At 43.4% G+C, this 17,786-nt stretch overlaps 1 protein-coding gene across 3 annotated transcripts in view; it reads left to right on the top strand.

Moving 5' to 3' along the window:
• HSF2 (heat shock transcription factor 2) overlaps positions 1 to 17,786 on the top strand; it is a 248,010-nt gene that overhangs the window by 104,426 nt on the left and 125,798 nt on the right. For all 3 annotated transcript variants that reach the window (XM_069235401.1, XM_069235403.1, XM_069235402.1), the window contains exon 4: positions 3,078 to 3,202. In XM_069235401.1, the coding sequence (XP_069091502.1) occupies positions 3,078 to 3,202 (125 nt within the window). The remainder of the gene's footprint in view (positions 1 to 3,077; positions 3,203 to 17,786) is intronic.

Raw genomic sequence — 17,786 nt, forward strand, 5'->3', positions numbered from 1 at the left:
TTTGGGGGAAAACCACAGTGTAAGTTGGAGCTTGTGTCCTGGAGTATTGTAGGTTTTAATCAAGGGAATATCAATCACCTCAAAACTGAAACACCATCTTCTCTTAAGGAGCTTCCCCTTGCGGTTAAAAAACAAAACAAAAAAGAAATGAGTTCTGGCTCTTCGGATGGCTTTTTCAGGATTTGTGGTATCTGGCACCTAAAGGGCAGTTGGATTCGCAGTATTGACACTGCTCCTGCAGACCTTCAGCACAATGGTACATGCCAGGTACCACACATCCCAAAAATGATCAGCAAACCCAAGGGAGAGCTTCACCTACCAGTGTATCACCATTTGAAGACTCAATGTCATTGATTTGGAACCGCAAACCCCTGGAAGGAAAGGCATGGGTCAGGGAAACTTCCCCTGAGTTAGGGGTACCTGGGCATGTCACTTTCCATGGTTAGGTGTTTCCCAAATAGAATCAGCAAATCAAAAAAATAAATAAGGGCAGACCAAAGGTAATGTCTATGGACCAACCCTTCTGCATAGTGAGGGTTAGCTGCCTGCAGTGGATTGGTTGTGCAACGTGGTTAGAGGCAAGGCCTTTCACCCGATCAGGGCCTTTGTCGTCTGTTGTCAGTTGTGCGCAAGGCCTGGCAAAAGGTCAGGTCCTTCGCCAGCACCTGCTGCGCATGGCCAAAGTCTGAAAATGAAGTACATCATAAAAAATAAAACAGTTAAATTCCCTGAAAAATATAGTGAAGGAGCTGACTCGGACACATAAATCTCTGAAATAGACTATGGTTACCAACACACACAACACATGGCGTCACCTGTGCTGTCCTCCTTGCTCTGAACATAAATTTGTCAACAGAACAAAAACAAAGAAAAGAATTATCAAGCGAGCAACATGGCAGTTGGTACAAGTTACGGCATGTGCGTTGCTAACCACAACTGGTAAATGTATGTATATTTTTATATCATCATTTGATGATTTTATTCCACAAAATGAAGTGCATAAAAACAATATTTCTCAGGGAGCTGTGAAATATGGAAAATATTTCACGGTTGCCTGTGAAATGCAGATTTCATCTTCATAATGACTGCCATGAAACTACCCTGCAGAGCTTAAATATTGTCAGGGCTACATTGATTATATGACATGAAGAATCAAATTATGAGTCAAGGTTATCTAAATTACGTTGAAAAAACATTAGGATTATGCATCATATTCTCTGGCAGTGTTATTTCCATCCATTTGACACAAACGTTTTGGTAAAATTTGCAAATTTTGCAAGTTTATGTGGGAACGTATGTGAAAAATGCATAAAAGCCATAATTATGCTTGTAAAAGCTGCAGCCACATAATCGTTTAAATCCACTGACTCTCGCCACTGCCTATTGTTTTATTAACAATTTTTTTTAAAAAGGTAAATAAAATGAAACATTCTAATTCCAATCTGTGCCAATCGTTAACTGCGGTTTAAAGAAAACAGATTTTTCAAGCTAACTACCCCAAAATGAGCATGTAATATAAAAAATATATAATGGATACCATGTGTAAGATGGTCCTATATTACCATCTCATGGCTCTAGTGGTATTTACACACTGCTTGACCTTGTGGTTTGATATGGCTAGAACCAGTTGTTGGCAATATTGGACCTTATTCCATGCCCCATAGTTACACGTTATGTATTCTGTATTTCCCTTTCTCTCTTCTTTTTCTGTCGCTTTGGCTGTGTATATGTATAAGTGTGTGTGTGTATGTGTGTGTGTATATATATATATATATATATATATATATATATTTATATATATATATATTCACTGAAAAAAACAAAGGTTACAGGGGTGTTCTATTTAGGTTCACGTTTTATCCCCACAAACCACAGAAAGTAAGCAGTTATAGTTATATTTATCTTAAGAAACTATAACTCATGGCCTAAAGTTACTTTCTGGCACGAGTTATAGTTTCTTCAGATAAGTATAACTATCAGTATAACTATAACTGCTGATTTCGTATGGTTTTCTGTGGAACCTAACTAGCATAATAGTTTTGAAAATTTCGTGAAGATTCGTCAAACGGCGCCAAAGTTGTTAGCAAAACAAAGAATGCTTTGTCGATGGAAAAGGTTGGTCCTGACTGTAACTGGCTATTACCAGCAGCTTTTACATTTTATATTTTTATAGATTTTATTTGTGCTTCAGCTATTGGTGGCAAAAGTAGTCCATCGCCCCATGGTGTGCAGGTTCTGACTGGCAATAGGTAATGAGACCTTTAACCAACATGGTATTGGCCAATTCATTTCATACCTTGTTTTTAATACCTGTGAAATACAAAATGCAGGAAAAGACCTGAACATTATTTTCATGAAAATGCCAAGAAGTGGCAACAGACTACAAGTCTACCTGAAGCTTGAGTCCCCACACCATGGCATCCCACCCCATCCACACAACTTATTGGCATGCACTCGAGCTCCTCTTCCATAGAAAAACAGTACTGCCCTTGGAGTTGTTACCGAAATGCAGAAATAGTCCACATGCACGTCTGATTCAACCAAATGAAAAAGATCCATCACCAGTGGGAAATGGAAGTACATGGGACCCTCATCTCATCAGCTCTTCCTTTGTACTTCTGGTGATTGATTAATTCTTATTTTCTCCATACATATGCCAGTTGGCAACATGTACCATTCTTTCTGCAGGATTTATGATGGATCCAATAACTTCCTGATGTAGAGAAAAACTTTGCAAAGTAGAGCTTTACTTCTAAAACTTGGCCAACTCAGCCAATACGTACATGTCAGTTAAAAACTGGTAATTATCATATGCCAAAAGTTTCATTTTGAGCAGCATTTTTAAAGTGTTTCTTAGTTTGTAATAAACTTCAGATCCATTTCAATGTACAGACTTGTCCAGAGAAAAATTATGTTTCCTGTTCAGTACATCCTATAGCACATTCCTCCTTTCGACAGCTTGCAGGTTTCTAGAAATTGAAAATGCACTAAATTTTCCTAATACATTTTAAATGTAGAATAAAGGTTGGTAACATTGTAGTTTAATGCCCATGTTTGTTTTGTGTTTTGCCTTGTAGGTTCCATCTACAAAAGGAGAGGAAACAAAAATAACACAGGAAGATATTTCACAGATCTTAACCAATGCACACAAGGTTCAAGCTAGCCACGAAACCTTTGAATCCAGGCTATCTGCACTACAAAGGTACAGTGATTTGACACAGTTGATATATGTTTATGTGTATTTGATTATATTGTTATGCAAACTTACTCCAGTATTGGATCTTTCATAGATTCACAAGCTTGAATTATTCCCTGTCGTTGAGATAGGAGTCCAACAGTATCAGTAGAAAAGCAGTGCAATGATAGGTATAGAGTGGCCTTTTTCTTTTCCCTAACCAACTGCTTCAGGTGTGACTTCTAATATGTCAGCAATGAAAGGTCTTTTCCGACCCCATGGGACTTGTGGCAAGAAATGGCTCTATTCTGATGACCCTCATCAAGATTGTATTTACTGCCTATACCCATCCCACATAGCCAAGGCCTGCAAGGTACGTCAAATCTTTTCACCTAAAACCTTAAAAGACAGAGAGCGGAGGCTTCTGTTACGGCTCCAGAAACTTAAAACTAGAAAGGAACCCGTTTCAGATGATGATGGTGAGGACTCTTCATCTTTCTCAAGGAAACGTAAGGAAAGAGAGAGAGAAAGACAGTTCAGAAACGAATTCACACCTAAGAAATCTTCAAAAAGACCTATCATAGGTCTCACAAAGAACGCAGTCTATCTTTGTCAGAGCAGGAGGAGCATATTTTTCTTTAAAGCAATTGAAGGAGCAGAAAGAACAAACTTTCTCTTCAAAAAGACCTGTAAAAACAGGTTTGAGCCTTCTACTCTTCCACCTCAAATCCTCAGTGTTTAAAAAACCATCATCTGCACCAACAAATTTACCACCGTCGACAACATTGTCGACAGTGACGACGAGAACAACTACTGTGGCATCTATGACGACGGTGACAACACTGTCTACAGTTACATCCTTGTCGAGGACTCAATCTCCAAGCTCAATCCCATTGACGCTGAAGATAATTCTGGCTTTGTCAACAGCAACAACTCAGAAGGCGAATTCCGCTCCAACGTCATCGTCAGTGAAAATGGTGTCATCGACCTTGTAGACAAGGGAGAAACAAAGGAAAAACTGCAATAACCAGAAAAAAACTAAATATTTCAGGCCAGAGCATACATCACCTAGTAAAGTTTCACCTTCAGCCACCTCTTGGATGAGGATGATTCTGACAATGATGGCCCTTTTGGTGTCGCGCACAATCCTTCAGAACAGCCAACCCCCACAAATACCAACAAGATGTCGACTGTTGTGAGTAAGGATAATACCCTCCTCAGAAGAACAATTTCAACACCAGTATCAAGAGGTAATGGTATGTCTCCCTAAATCGCTCATCTCTGATCTGCAGTATACGATGGAAGACTATCAAGTGTTTCCAAATATAAAGTGGTACACTGTTCCGAATGAGAGAAAAGAAAAGGAGTCCTGAAATTCAGGAGCAATGGTCCTCACACACCTTAGTTGGTGTCATGCTTCATCATCGGACAGCTCCTCGTCAGACTGGCGCTGCAATGTCTGACGGGCACCCACCGAAGGGGGGCTCGTTGCCGGAGATCTTTTTATATATTCGATGATGCCGTGGGACCTAATATGGATCCGAGAAAGGACAAATCCACAAGAGAGAGAGAAAGATAAGGATAAAATTGGCTCAGATCCCTCACTCAATGATTTATTGCTTGCTATTTGGAAATGGTCAAGATTAAAAAAAAATGTAGGGAGTGGAATCAGAGGTAATGCTCGGACACTCACACAAAACATTTAAGAAAAGAGGGTGGTGGAAATAATCCACTCCTCATTAGTATACGGTCGACATGTTTCGCGTCTATGATGGTCCCACAGGATCCAGTGACGCTTCTTCAGGACCTACTAAATCACAAAATCACTCTCAAAATATCAATATACCTATACTCCTGCTGACTACCGTTCACAGTCAAGGCGTCATCAGTCACTTACTGAGGTCAAACCGGACTGGCTTCTCTTTCCTACTAATCACCCTAAACCAGGGGGAAAAAAGGGCTCAAATTAGCGCTGTAAAAAATCACTCCATCAGTACTAGAGAGTGATAGATTTGTGATGAAGAAAACAAACTGTGCAACACTCCGTGATCAGGTGGGTGCGAAGCAAGCCATGCTAATAATACATAGGGAGGCTCACCTTCTTTACTAAAAGAACAGGCTCCATGGGATCACGCTGGCCTCTTGCCTGGCTCACCGAAAAATCTGGTTTGGTAAGAAAAAATATATATACCGAGTGGAGGACCACATGTTATAGTCCAACATTAGTCTATGGGATATTCCGCAAAGTAGCTGGGTATCAGTCAGCCATAGCATGGAAACGAAATTCAAAAGTAATACTTCACAACTGTGTAAAGGTATCTCATAGACACTCACCAATAACAATATCCACAAAGCAGAAAAAGATAATGCATAGTTTAGTACTAGTACGTCACCTTTAGAAATGAATATGAAGTAAGGTGTTCAGTACAACCACATTGTTGGTAGATAAAAATGATCGTTCACTCTAATAGGCTATGCGATGTGGCACACATCAAAAGTAATTCGCCAATTCAAGGCGAATGAGGTTCCTGCACCGATATATCCAATAATGGTATAACCATTCTGAAAGGCCCCTCTTGAAAGTGAGGCGTGTCACTCGGCCAAAAATAGAATATACAACATAACCGGGTACGAGAAAAACAAATTGCTCTTTTTCATATCACTAGCCTAGAAAGAAAACGTCCCATAGACTTGTGGATACAAGCACCGTCTATCAGGATTGAGTATGTTTTCAAAGACACTCAAAAGAATCTGTCAAGAGAAGCTGGATCGGGGCACTTACTTTTCAAGTAGCCGAGGTACTCCGTCACACCTACCCTGGGGTTCGCGGTCCCGGATGTGATCGTAGCCCAGGGACCGGCGAGTTTAAATATCGCGCGTGATAGGCGCGTAAGTCTTAATTAGGGGAATCGGTATCCTAGCAACCCCCTCGTGAGTTGCAACCATCTCTGGAAATAGACGATGGACTATAAAAACGAGGTGGTGAGAGCCCCTCGTTCGTGTCGGCCATCTTAAAATGGTGAATGGCCACAAATGATGAGCCTAGTCTGCAGTGATTGACCAGACCTGGGACAGATCATTAGAAATGCCAATGATATCGATCGTGGCATTCCTAAAATTACACAGTCTGATAATTTTGTACATCGTATGGTGAAAAAAAGGGAGTGACAGTATTGAAGACTGACATAAAAGGTGTCGTCATAGGGAATTTCTCCAAAACACAAGGGTATTTACAAGGGGGTGACGTGGTCAGAATAAACATACTGCTGTCTATTTGGATAGGTGGAACCAAGGGATGTCATCATTGAGTCCCCTGGCGGTGGGTATTCAAACGATACACCCAACGTTGTTCCAATTCAAAAAGTGAATGTGTGCCTGTCGAGTCACAAGTCTGTAGCACTACCCACCACATGTCATCTGGTGTATGTTTGAATTCGGTGAAATGGATGCTGAGTTTGGTAGTAGCACGTCCACATCGGATATTACTCCGATGTTCATTTATCCTGATTTTCACAGGTCGTGTAGTCATCCCTACGTATCGTAGCTCACACGGGCAAGTAATCAAATACACACAATTCCGAGTATTGCAGTTAGTGTGTTTCCTCAATTGCCAAGTGAGGAAGGGTTCAAGGTGTAAAGTGTCTGTACGCTTGGTGAGTGAACAGATGTTACAATTTCCACATGGAAAATGGCCCACGACTGGGAGAAGGTCCCATAAAGTCCTCTGTCTAAGAGGAGTGATGGTAGGTTTGGGTCGGGTGTGTACCAACATGTCTTTTATGTTGGTGGTCCTCTTGAACGCAAACACAGGTTTGGGAATATCTTCACCACCACTGCAGAGGACTGACCATCTCTTATTGATTATCTTCTTCACCGTATTTGAGAAGGGAGTGAACGTTGATACACAGGTGAGTTTGTGGTCTGTGGGTTTTGGAGTTAGTTGTAACAATGACTCTCTATCACTGTACTTAGCTCGTTTATAAGCTGTATTGATAACTCTCTCTGGGTAATGACGGTCATGTAGTTTGATCTGTAGATCAGCAGCTTGGGTGTTGTATAGTCGTAAATCGCTGCAGTTCCGTCGAAGGCGTAGGAATTGTCCAAATGGTAAGTTTTGCCTGAGTGCCTTAGGATGGTGACTATCATATAATAGTAGGCTATTCCGATCTGTAGCTTTTTGAAAAGTGCGGGTCACTAATCAACCTTCCTCGATGCTGATTAGCAAGTCTAAAAAAGGGACCTCAGTGGTAGAGACAGAGGAGGTAAATTTGAGGAAAGGATCCAGATTATTTATCCATGTAGAGAAAGAGTCTACCAAGTCTAAAGGTCCGTGCCAAATGACAAGGATGTCGTCTATATAGCGACGCCATAGCTTAATATTTGTGAAGAATGGATTGGACTCTGGCAAGGTGCTGGTTACACCCTCCTTTACTACAACTTATCTTGGAGGGAGGATATCCAAACATCTTCAACAGTGGAAGAAAATCACAATGAACCAAAGGGTATTGCATCCTATTCAGTTCGGCCACACATTGGAATTCATTCAAAGACCACCACTAACCCTGCCCCAAAACTCCATGCAAAAGCATCTGCAACTCCTCAAATTGGAAGTCAAGACCATTCTCAGAAAAGGAGCCATAGAACGAGTTCCTGGAGTCCAGAAAGGGAAAGATTTCTATTCCCGTTTCTTCTTGTTCCAGAAGAAGTCAGGGGAATGGCGACTAATCCTGGATCTAAGAAACCTGAAGACATATCTCAGGAAGCAAACGTATCACATGGTAACCCTGCAGGATATACTGCAACTTCTAAACCAGGAAGATTATTTAACACTCTATCTCCATCCCCATTCACTCACAGCACATAAAATGTCTCAGATTCACAGTAGCTGGCGGCCATGATCAGTTCAAGGTCCTCCCATTTGGCCTCAAATCCACCCCTCCCATTTTCACAAAGTGCTTGGCACCAGTAGCGGCTTTCCTGAGACAAAGGAAGCATCAAGCGTTTCCTTATCTCGACGACTGACTAGTCAAAGCATCTTCCCACTAGGCCACGCAGAGGTCAGCCACACCTGCATGCACCTGTTCAGCAAGATGGGCCTTACATTAAATTCACAAAAGTCAGATTTGAGCATGAAGCTATTCTGGATTCTCATGCTGTATGTTATTCAGCCATCTGGTGGTCGGACTGAAATTCTCCAAAGTAGTAGTAGTCTATTTCTTTATCTATCTATCCTTTTTTTTTATTTTTATCGACAACCTCCTCCATTCGGTGCTTGGATCCTCCTTTTCTGACCTCATGTGTCCTCCTCTGAAGCCTTCCTGTTGGTCACCATCTTCAGATTCTTTTTTCCGCTGTTGGCACTGAAAGCATCGCCGAAGGCTCCCCAAATTTTAAAGAAGTTGGAAAATTCGACCTTTGTCCCAAAAGAAGGAAGAAAACCGGCGATAAGCGGTATCAGAGAAGGAGTGTTGATCGGGTACGTCGAAATTGTGTGGTGAATGCCCAGACAGGATGACTTGGTGTTGAAAAATTTGTCGACTGAGAACAAGGCAAAGCCTAAAGGCCTTGCTCTGGTCCCAGGCAAGGGATACCTCAGGCTGCTGAACTCCCGAAAAGACATTGATAGATGATCGGAGTCAAGGAGAAAAAAAAATATATAAAAGCCGAGATGCTTCGAAGTCCAGGGATGAAAAGAAAGGAGAAACACTGAAAAAGGCGTCAAAAGAAACTTCATCAAAGGATGTTTTGACGCTGAAAAGAAAGTTTTCAACAGGATAGGGAAAAAAACAGGATTTAGGTAGATCACTTTGGGAATTTCGAATTCCACACAAGCCACTAAGACAGGAAGAAGGTGGCATGAGGGAAACTGAAGAGCTAGAACCACCAACACCACCAGAGCCACAAAAAGAAGAACTGGAACTGGAGCTTGTGTGAAGAAGAATGTTCATAGCATGTAGCAATGGAAATGTTACAGGAAGAGTCAGAATACACTGAGAGCCAATGGCAGGACATTTAGATGGGATCCCTTGAAGTGGGAATTGACACCTATCCATCAAGACTTGCAACCTCTGATGACATTGCTGTGTATAATCAGCTTTTTACTAAAGTAGCTTAAAAATATGGGGTTTAGTTAGAGGAAGAGAAGGCAGAGTCCTGCTTCTTACTTGAAATACTAATGCCCTCTCAAACCAAGTCAGTTTCTGCCAGTGCTTGCCAGCATTCTAGACCAGAGCAAAGAGGCTTTTAAAGAACCTGCTAATTGTAGGGCTCTAACTCCTAGAGATGAAAAGAAGTATAGACATGCCTCAAAAGTCCCTCTATATATTAAATGAACAGTTCAAGCTGATTCTATCATTGCAGCCACTGCAATAACAAGGGCTAAAATGCCCACAACTTCTGGTCTGCCCCTAGACAAGGAAAGCAGGAGTGGTACGAAATGGCGCAGCGCATGAAACATCATGGAAAAAAGGGCTGCAGCATTGGCTAAAGAAGATACAAATATTGCCAATACTTGTCTCAGATCATCTCTGTATGCAGCAGATACAGTGAGCCATCAGGTGATGGCTGGAACAACTTTGCGAAAACAATTGGCTAAGGGTGTTGGGTTTACAGTCGAAATGCAGTCAAATATCATCAGTGCCCCATTTGATGGTGAACATATCTTTGAAACTGGTGTAGACAACACCTTATAGCAACTAAAAAAGGACGCAGAGACCTCGAATTCCATGGGTGCTCTAAAATTTAGATGTCACCTAAGGAAAGGAGCAACCCCTGTCAGAAAACCGTTAGGAAGAGGGAGACTTTCCAGTACATGCTTGCATTAAGGATTTCAAGGGGCACATCAGTCACAATAAACACCCAAAAATGGAAATTTCAATCACAAGGGCTACAATCCTTTTTCAGGGACGAGAAGGGGGAAGAGCACAGCTTCAAAGAGGAGGAACAACATCCTCCAGTAAGTGACTCTGCCAGGCAACAAAATCTCTCACATTCAACACCTGTGGGAGAATGAATGAAAAACTTTCTTCAGGAGTGGGGGAAGGTAACTTCAGACAATTGGATCATAAACATCATAAAATATGGATACTGCATAGAACTAATAGAAACACCACCAGCAAAGGGACCAAAGAAAAAGTTCCTCCACAAGAAGAGACATCACCACTAATCAAGGAAAACAAAACAATTATTTGTATCCTTTGCAGAAAATTATAAAGGAAATCCAGTCACCTATTGCAAAATGGATTTCTCAAACCATAAAATTGTGCTGCGTGGAGGAGCACCATTAAATTATAACCCAAGAGCACATTCAACACACCAGAAAGGAGCAACAGTAGCCTTTCTAGCAAACATTCCACTGCAGGATATTTGTTTGGTGGCGACATAGTCATCGGTTCATACTTTCTCAAGTCATTATTAGATAGACATTCAAATGAACAAAGAAGCTGAAGTTGGACAAAGAGTACTGAAACATTTATTAACCAATTTAAGCTCATCTTCATTCCAACCACGTCAACAGTGAAATATTGCTACAAAATCTTTGCACGGTGTGAATCTAGATAAGATTCATGCTGCACAACAAAATAGTTTCTTACTTGTAGGTGTAGATTTGCAGCTTGAAGAATTTTCTGGATCTACAAGCAACCTACCACCTCCCCAGAACATAAGGAAACAAAAATAGAATTTAGGGATGGTGACCAACAGGAAGGCTTCTAGGGAGGGCACATGATGTCATAAGAGGAGGACCCAGGCACCAAATGGTGGAGGTCGTCGTTGAGAACTTATTTTACCAGTGGGGCAAACCGAATCTAGACCTGTTCGCAACATCCCAGAAATCAAAACACCATTTCTACACAAGCTGACATCCGCAACAGGGATCATGGGGGAATGCATTTTCGAACTCAAGGTCCAGAATCTTTCCCTGCGCTTTTTCTCCAATCCCTCTCCTCCCAAAAGTTATCATGAGGATGAAATCGGAACCCCACAGGATCATTCTCATAACTCCAACATGGCCACACCATCATTGTTTCATGGAGCTATTCCTCTTCTCAGAAAGACAGCACATCCAGCTGCAGCTGCTACTGCCTCTACTGACGATAAGCCAGAGCCAAGTACTGCACCTGGAGACAAATCCTTGCACTTGTTAGCCTGGCTCCTGAATTCAATGAATTTGCGCATCTAGACATCCCAGAAGAATGCAGGGATATCTTAGCCAGAACATGTGCAGACAGTACAAATAAGACTTACGGCCTCAAATGGAAGCTTTTTTGTCTCTGGTGTCAACGTTCTATTGTACATCCACTATCATCTGCACCAAAAGATCCTCAAAGGATCATTTGGGGTCTTCCCACCAGTGAGGTGTCCTCCACCTCTTTGGCAACTAAACACTGTACTTTCACAACTAATGGAAGGCCCTTTTGAACACATTCATAAAGTGGATATGAAACTTCTATCCTGGATATTGTCTCTTCTCTTGGCTTTAACATCAGCAAGACAAAACAGCGAGATACAGGCTTTCACCATTCAAGAACCTTTCTTGAAGTTCAGGAACGATAGAGTGGTTCTTTGAACAAACCCCAAATTTATTCAGAAAGTTCCATCAGACTTTCGCCTAAATTAACCAGTGATTTTGAAGAAAAAAAATCCCAGACCCTAAGACACCAGCAGAAAAGCATTGTATTGTTTGGATGTAAAGAGGTGCCTGAAGTCCTACCTTGGCATAACAAAACCCTTCCTCAAATTAAACCAACTTTTCATAGTATACAGCGCTCGAGGAAAGGCTGTCCTTTATCAAAGCAGAGCATAGTAAGATTGATCTCTAACGCCATTCAATTTCATCACCAGAAGGCTGACATGGCGTCGCAAACAAAGGTGCATGCTCATTCCACAAGAATTATGTCAATCTCAACAGCATTATTTGCCAAGGTGTGTCACCAAAAAGTATGCAGGGAAGCGACGTGAACGAATCGGCACACTTTTATACAACACTACTGCTTGGAAGCTGTAGTTCAGCGATGCGGCAGTGGGCCAAGCGGTATTATAGCATCTTTTCCGGTGAAGGTGAGCCTTTGCACTGAGTTATTCCTCCCATCCTCTCATTCGTTATGCACATTTTACATTGTTTCTATATGCATCGCTATGAATGCATAATCGAATACTGAAGTAAGAAAATAAGTTGATTATCTTTAACTATAGTTCTCCAGCATTGGAATCTTTCATAGTCACATGCGACCCACACCCTACCCCTGGAAAGCTCTCCTCTTTCATTGGGTGTTTTTCTACACTGGTGCTGTAAAAAAATCTAGGGAGTCAAGCTTCTTAATGGAGTGTTCTATAGAGGTGGTGCAACCCGATTGGTTGGAACTTAAGTTTAGTCTCATTGTTTTTAAAACGACTAGGATATGTTACTAAACTAAAAGGCCTAGGACCTTTCCAGTCTATACTTCTCGTTGTATTGCTTTTCTAATGGTATCATGGGACTCCCATCTCGACGATCGGGAATGATTCAAGCATGCCAATCTATGAAAGATTCCTATACTGGAGAACTACAGTTACAGGTAAGAAACGTATATTCTTAGTTGATATAAGAGTCTTGTTTGGCATAAAAACTCAATCTCTCATTCTTTTTGATGAACGCTAGAATTATAAACACCTGCTGCTGCAGACTGTGTGACTCTTGGAATGAGAAGTGACTGTCACCCCGCCCCTTGTGAGATTGGATACACTAATACTTAAAGCATTGGCAAAGCAAATCAGGCTGGCCTATAGTATCCAGCGGCAGAGCTATTGGATTTCCCTCTACAGTTGATAATATAAGCCAAAACCACTATGTGGGCACACAGGAGTGACCATTTTGTAATGCATTTGGCATATTTGAAAATTCCTTACCCTTCCAAAATGGCTGACTAGTTTAGAAGGAACATATCAGCTATTTTGGAACAGAAAAAACAACTAAGTATGCCAAAAACATTCTAAGATGAGCAACTGTGATAGCTTCTGTTATTGGTGCCAACGTGGGATGCTGCACTGCATGTGGCAGCGAGAACCCTCTTGGATTTTCTGGGGAGCTGCTGGGCCTACATAATATTACAAAAGAGAGAAAGAAAACAATGTTTTCGAAAATATACCACACAATTATACACCTGTCCTCAACACTAAAGAAGAGGGTATTTTTTAAGGTGGGTGTGCACTAGCAAAATGCAGTCATTCAAACAGAGAGGACCCAATGGCTCAAGAGGGCTGACCCACTGCCACTTGAAGGCGGAAGTAAAGTGTTAAATGGCAAGTTAACAGGCCACTGGATGCAGCCTGCTGATCATGCATGCTTAATATATTTAATTTTAAAACATGGCGAGGCAGCCAAATGTGTCTGAAAAGACATATGTAAAAAGCTGACTCTGCAGTCGTTTTTTTAAATTAACTTATAGTGACAGTCCGGTCTCTCTTTTTGGAACATAGCAATGGCCATGCATGTATTTATTTATTTATTTATTTATTTTTACACAAAAAAAGTCACAACTAATCGTTTAGACAGTCATCCATCACAAAATTGGCAATTTTGTTTTTCCCTGCTTTAGTCTACGTTGCTTTTATTGGAGTTCTCTGTAGGTCATACTTTCGCCCATCTCCGTCTGTTCTTTACATTTCCATCTCACCTGTATTTTATAATTTTTTTTTTATCAACAAGTTTTATTGATTTTAAACTTCAAAAAGTGGCAAAGTTGAACAGATGACACACAAGCATTGTGATACAAAAGAAAAGGCTTCAACTGTACATATCAGCAACTCTCAAGTAGTACAGCATAATCATACTAGACACCACCCAGAATTCTCTATCAGTTACAATATTCAAACAAATGGACCAAACTGCTTCCCCTAAACCCACCCATGTTTATGGGGGCAGCCCCTAGCCTCATAGTCCACACGCTCCTGTTACGCACACCAGTCTGCTGCTCACCGCCATCCCAACAGGGTAGGAGGGGTAGGGGACATCCAGTGCACAGCAATATCATGCTTAGCAATGAGGCGAGCTCTACCCAAAATGACCGCTCAGCTCTTGTACCCCCCTGAGCCCTCAAACTCACCATGCAATATCCACAGGGGGGAAAGGGAAACATCCCACCCAAGGACATCCAGTACATCCTGTCACCCTGGTCCAGTAGTTTGTCACCATAGAGCAGGACTATACCAGGTGATAGAAATCCGCTGGATCTACCCACATTGGGAGCAGGAGGGGTTAGGGCGAAGGCCCTCCCGGTGCAGCTGGTTTGTGGAGAGGTAGGCAAAATTTTGATAGTACTTTTGTACCAGCTGCAATTGAGTTGAATTTGTAAGCTCTTGAGGAGCCATCAGGGCATCTTGCCAATCTTCGTCATCAGTAGGACCCAATCAACCCTCCCACCGGTCTCTGAGATGCTACAGTGTACCAGGTAAATCAATTATCAGGGTACGTTAGATCTGGGAAATTCCTCCATGACCAAGGTTACCCATTAGGAGTTTGTCTTCCAGGGGACTTAACTCTGGTAGGGTTCCGGGACTTGGGACATGAGTGTGAAGAGCATGTCTGAGTTGGTGGTATTTGTAGAATTTTGTATTTGCTAGGGCGTAGGTGGCCTGAAGATCTGAAAAGGAACGTATGAGCGTCCCAGACCAGATGTTCCCCAACTGAGTAATACCAATAAGGTCCCAGGCCCTAAAGCCTTGAAGCGCAACCCCTTCCCTCAACCAAGTGCCATGCCAGAGGGGGTTCTGTTGTGTGAGCTTGGTGTCCTATTGCTCATACCGAAGTGCAGTTCTCCAGGCCAGAAACACAACCATAGTTATTTGAGGCGCAGAGGTAAAGATTGGGGAGTCTTAAAGCAGGGTTTGTAGACAAGGAAAACCCAGCATGGATAGTTTTAGCCGGTAAGCAGGGTCAGACCAACCCCCATTAAACCAGTCACGAATAACAAGAAGGTGAGAAGCCAAATAATAAAGATAAAGGTGGTCATTCCAAGCTACCATCGTAGGGACCACATTGACAGTACGTGAAAGCAAGACTGGATCGAGACCCATGCCATAGAAACGTTGTCGCCGTCCCATCCAGAGCACGAAACCACGTCTGAAGTAGGTGGAGCTGTAAATTCTGAAAGATGTATGGGAACCGTGTGTAGGAAAGTCACTCTTTTTGGCGTGGTTACCCCCACTTTTTGCCTGTTTATTTGTGTGTTTAGACAGTCTTCACTGGGATCCTGCTGACCAGGACCCCAGTGATTGTGCTTTCTCCTCCAAATTCGGTTGCTTTGATACCCTTTACACCCCACAATTGGTGTACCCCTGTAGGTCCCTAGTATATGGTACTTAGGTACCCAGTGCATTGGTAGACCAGGGGTCTCCCATGGGCTGCAGCATGTATTATGCCAGGCATGGGAGCCCATGCAAACTATTTGTGCAGGCCTGCCATTGCAGCCTACTTGAAAAGGTGCATGCACTTTTTCACTACTGGTCACTGCACCAGGTCACAGGAACCTGCACCCTGCCCTCTGGGCTAGGAGGGCCTACCATAGGTGTGACTTACAGTGTGTGAAAGCACCCCTGCATGAGCAGAGGTGCCCCTATGAACTCCAGTTGCAATGCACTGGACTTCATAAGTGCGGGGAAGCCATTTTACCTGTTTACTGGTCCAGCTACATAATGGTAACTCCGTACTTAGGCATGTTTGGTATCAAACATGTCAGAATCATACCCCACTACTAATGCCATTCATTCTGGAGGCTCCTTAGAGGACCCCCCCAGTATTGCTCCTACCAGTCTTCCAGGGTTTGCAGGGAGCACGCGCAGCTGCAGCCCCTCAGACAGGTTTCTGCCCTCCTGCAGCTTGATTAGCCCAGGCAGGGGAAGGTAGAACTAAAGATTTCCTGTGGGAGAGGGAGGCAACACCCTTGCCCTTGAAAATAAGTGTTACAAGGCTGGGGAGAGGTAGCCTCCCCAGGCCACCGATTTGCTTTAAAGGGCACATTTGGTGCCCTCCTTGCATAAACCGGTTTGCACAAGTCCAGGGACCCCTGATCCCTGCTCTGGCACGAAACTGGTCAAAGGAAAGGGGAGTGACCACTCCTCTGTCATCACCACCCCAGGGGTGGTGCTCAGAGCTCCTCCAGGTGGCCACTTGATTCTGTCATCTTGAAACCAAGATGTGCAGAGGCCCATGGGAGCATCTGAGGGCCAGGTCAGGCAGGTGACGTCAGTGACTCCTGCTGATGAGGGGGTCACTGTGACCAAGCCCCCTGTTAGGGCTACTTAGGGACTCCCTTGCGGGTGGGGCACCAGAATCGGCATGCAAGAATCCACCAGGACTCCTCTGCATCGACCTCTTCTGCTCCTGGCAACCGAACTGCAATTGGACTGTTCAGGAATTGACAAGACTGCAACTCCTGAGACGACCTCGCCTTGCACCAGAGTTTCCCCGGCTCCTCCTAGCAACTGTAACATTTCACTGTCTATGCATCCTCTGGGGCCGGCATGACTTCAGCTGCTCCAAGAAGCAAGAAGGAATCTCCATTGGAGTGTAGGAGTCACTCCATTGCATCTGCAGGCACCTAAGGCAACAATGTCTAGCTGCATGGATCTGATCTCCTCTGGAATTGCGTGGATCTTGCAAGACTGGTGGTGGTCCGGAGTGGTCCCCTTTGTCCTCTCTACCCTCTTTCCATTTTAGGAGACAGTGAGCCCTTGCCTATCCCTGCAGGACAGTACCCCTGTGCATCGTGACGATTGCAGCACCTAAGGCTTGTTGACTCCTGCTCCAAAGAGATCTTCAGGCTCCAAGTAGCCCTGGCCCCCAGCACTTCATCCTTGCAAGGACAGTCTCTCCTCTGCTGCCCCAGTAATGTGGGACTCCTCACCAGGTGTGCTGATTGGGCCTCACTGCAATTTGCTATGCCTGCTGCCAGTGGGTTGCCTGTGGGGGCGGCGATTGCTTCTGTTGACCCACCCGACTGCTGAGGGTCAGCCTGGACTCCCCTCCAAGTGTTGAGTCCCCTGGGCCTTGCTGGTCCTCTTCAGCCTTGAAACTCTTCTTTTGTTCGAACTTGCATTTGCCAAGGCTTGATGGTGGTCCTCTTGACCACTGACCAACTGCGACCAGGAGACCGACGTGGGACATCAGCTGCATGACTCCAAGGACTTCTCTGCAGCTCCTGAACTCCACAGCTGATCTTCATCTTCCCCCGTCGAGCTAGATCTTCATCCACCGAAGGTTGGGTAGTGGCTCCTGCCCCGTCTGGACACTCCATTGTGGACTGGACTCTGTCTCCTTCTTTTGCAGGTCCTCTTTTTCCAGAATCCACCTTTGGGTTCCTCTAGTCCGATCCTGTTCTTACAAAGTGCCTTTTCTAAGTCTTCTTGTTAGTCTTTGGGAGTCACTTAGGTACTTACCTATTGGGGTTCTGAGTTCTCCTAGCTCCCCTCTAACTACTTCATATCCTTGGGTGAGGAACTTCACTTCGCATTCCACTATTTTAGTATATGGTTTAGTCCTCCCCTAGGGCCCTAACTATTTTCTACAATTTCTTGCCAATGCTTGTTGGTTCTTATACTAATTTCTAACTATTACTGTGTATGTGTGTATGTATGT

This window comes from Pleurodeles waltl, chromosome 5, assembly GCF_031143425.1.
Source record: "Pleurodeles waltl isolate 20211129_DDA chromosome 5, aPleWal1.hap1.20221129, whole genome shotgun sequence".
In the NCBI taxonomy this organism is placed as follows: domain Eukaryota; kingdom Metazoa; phylum Chordata; class Amphibia; order Caudata; family Salamandridae; genus Pleurodeles; species Pleurodeles waltl.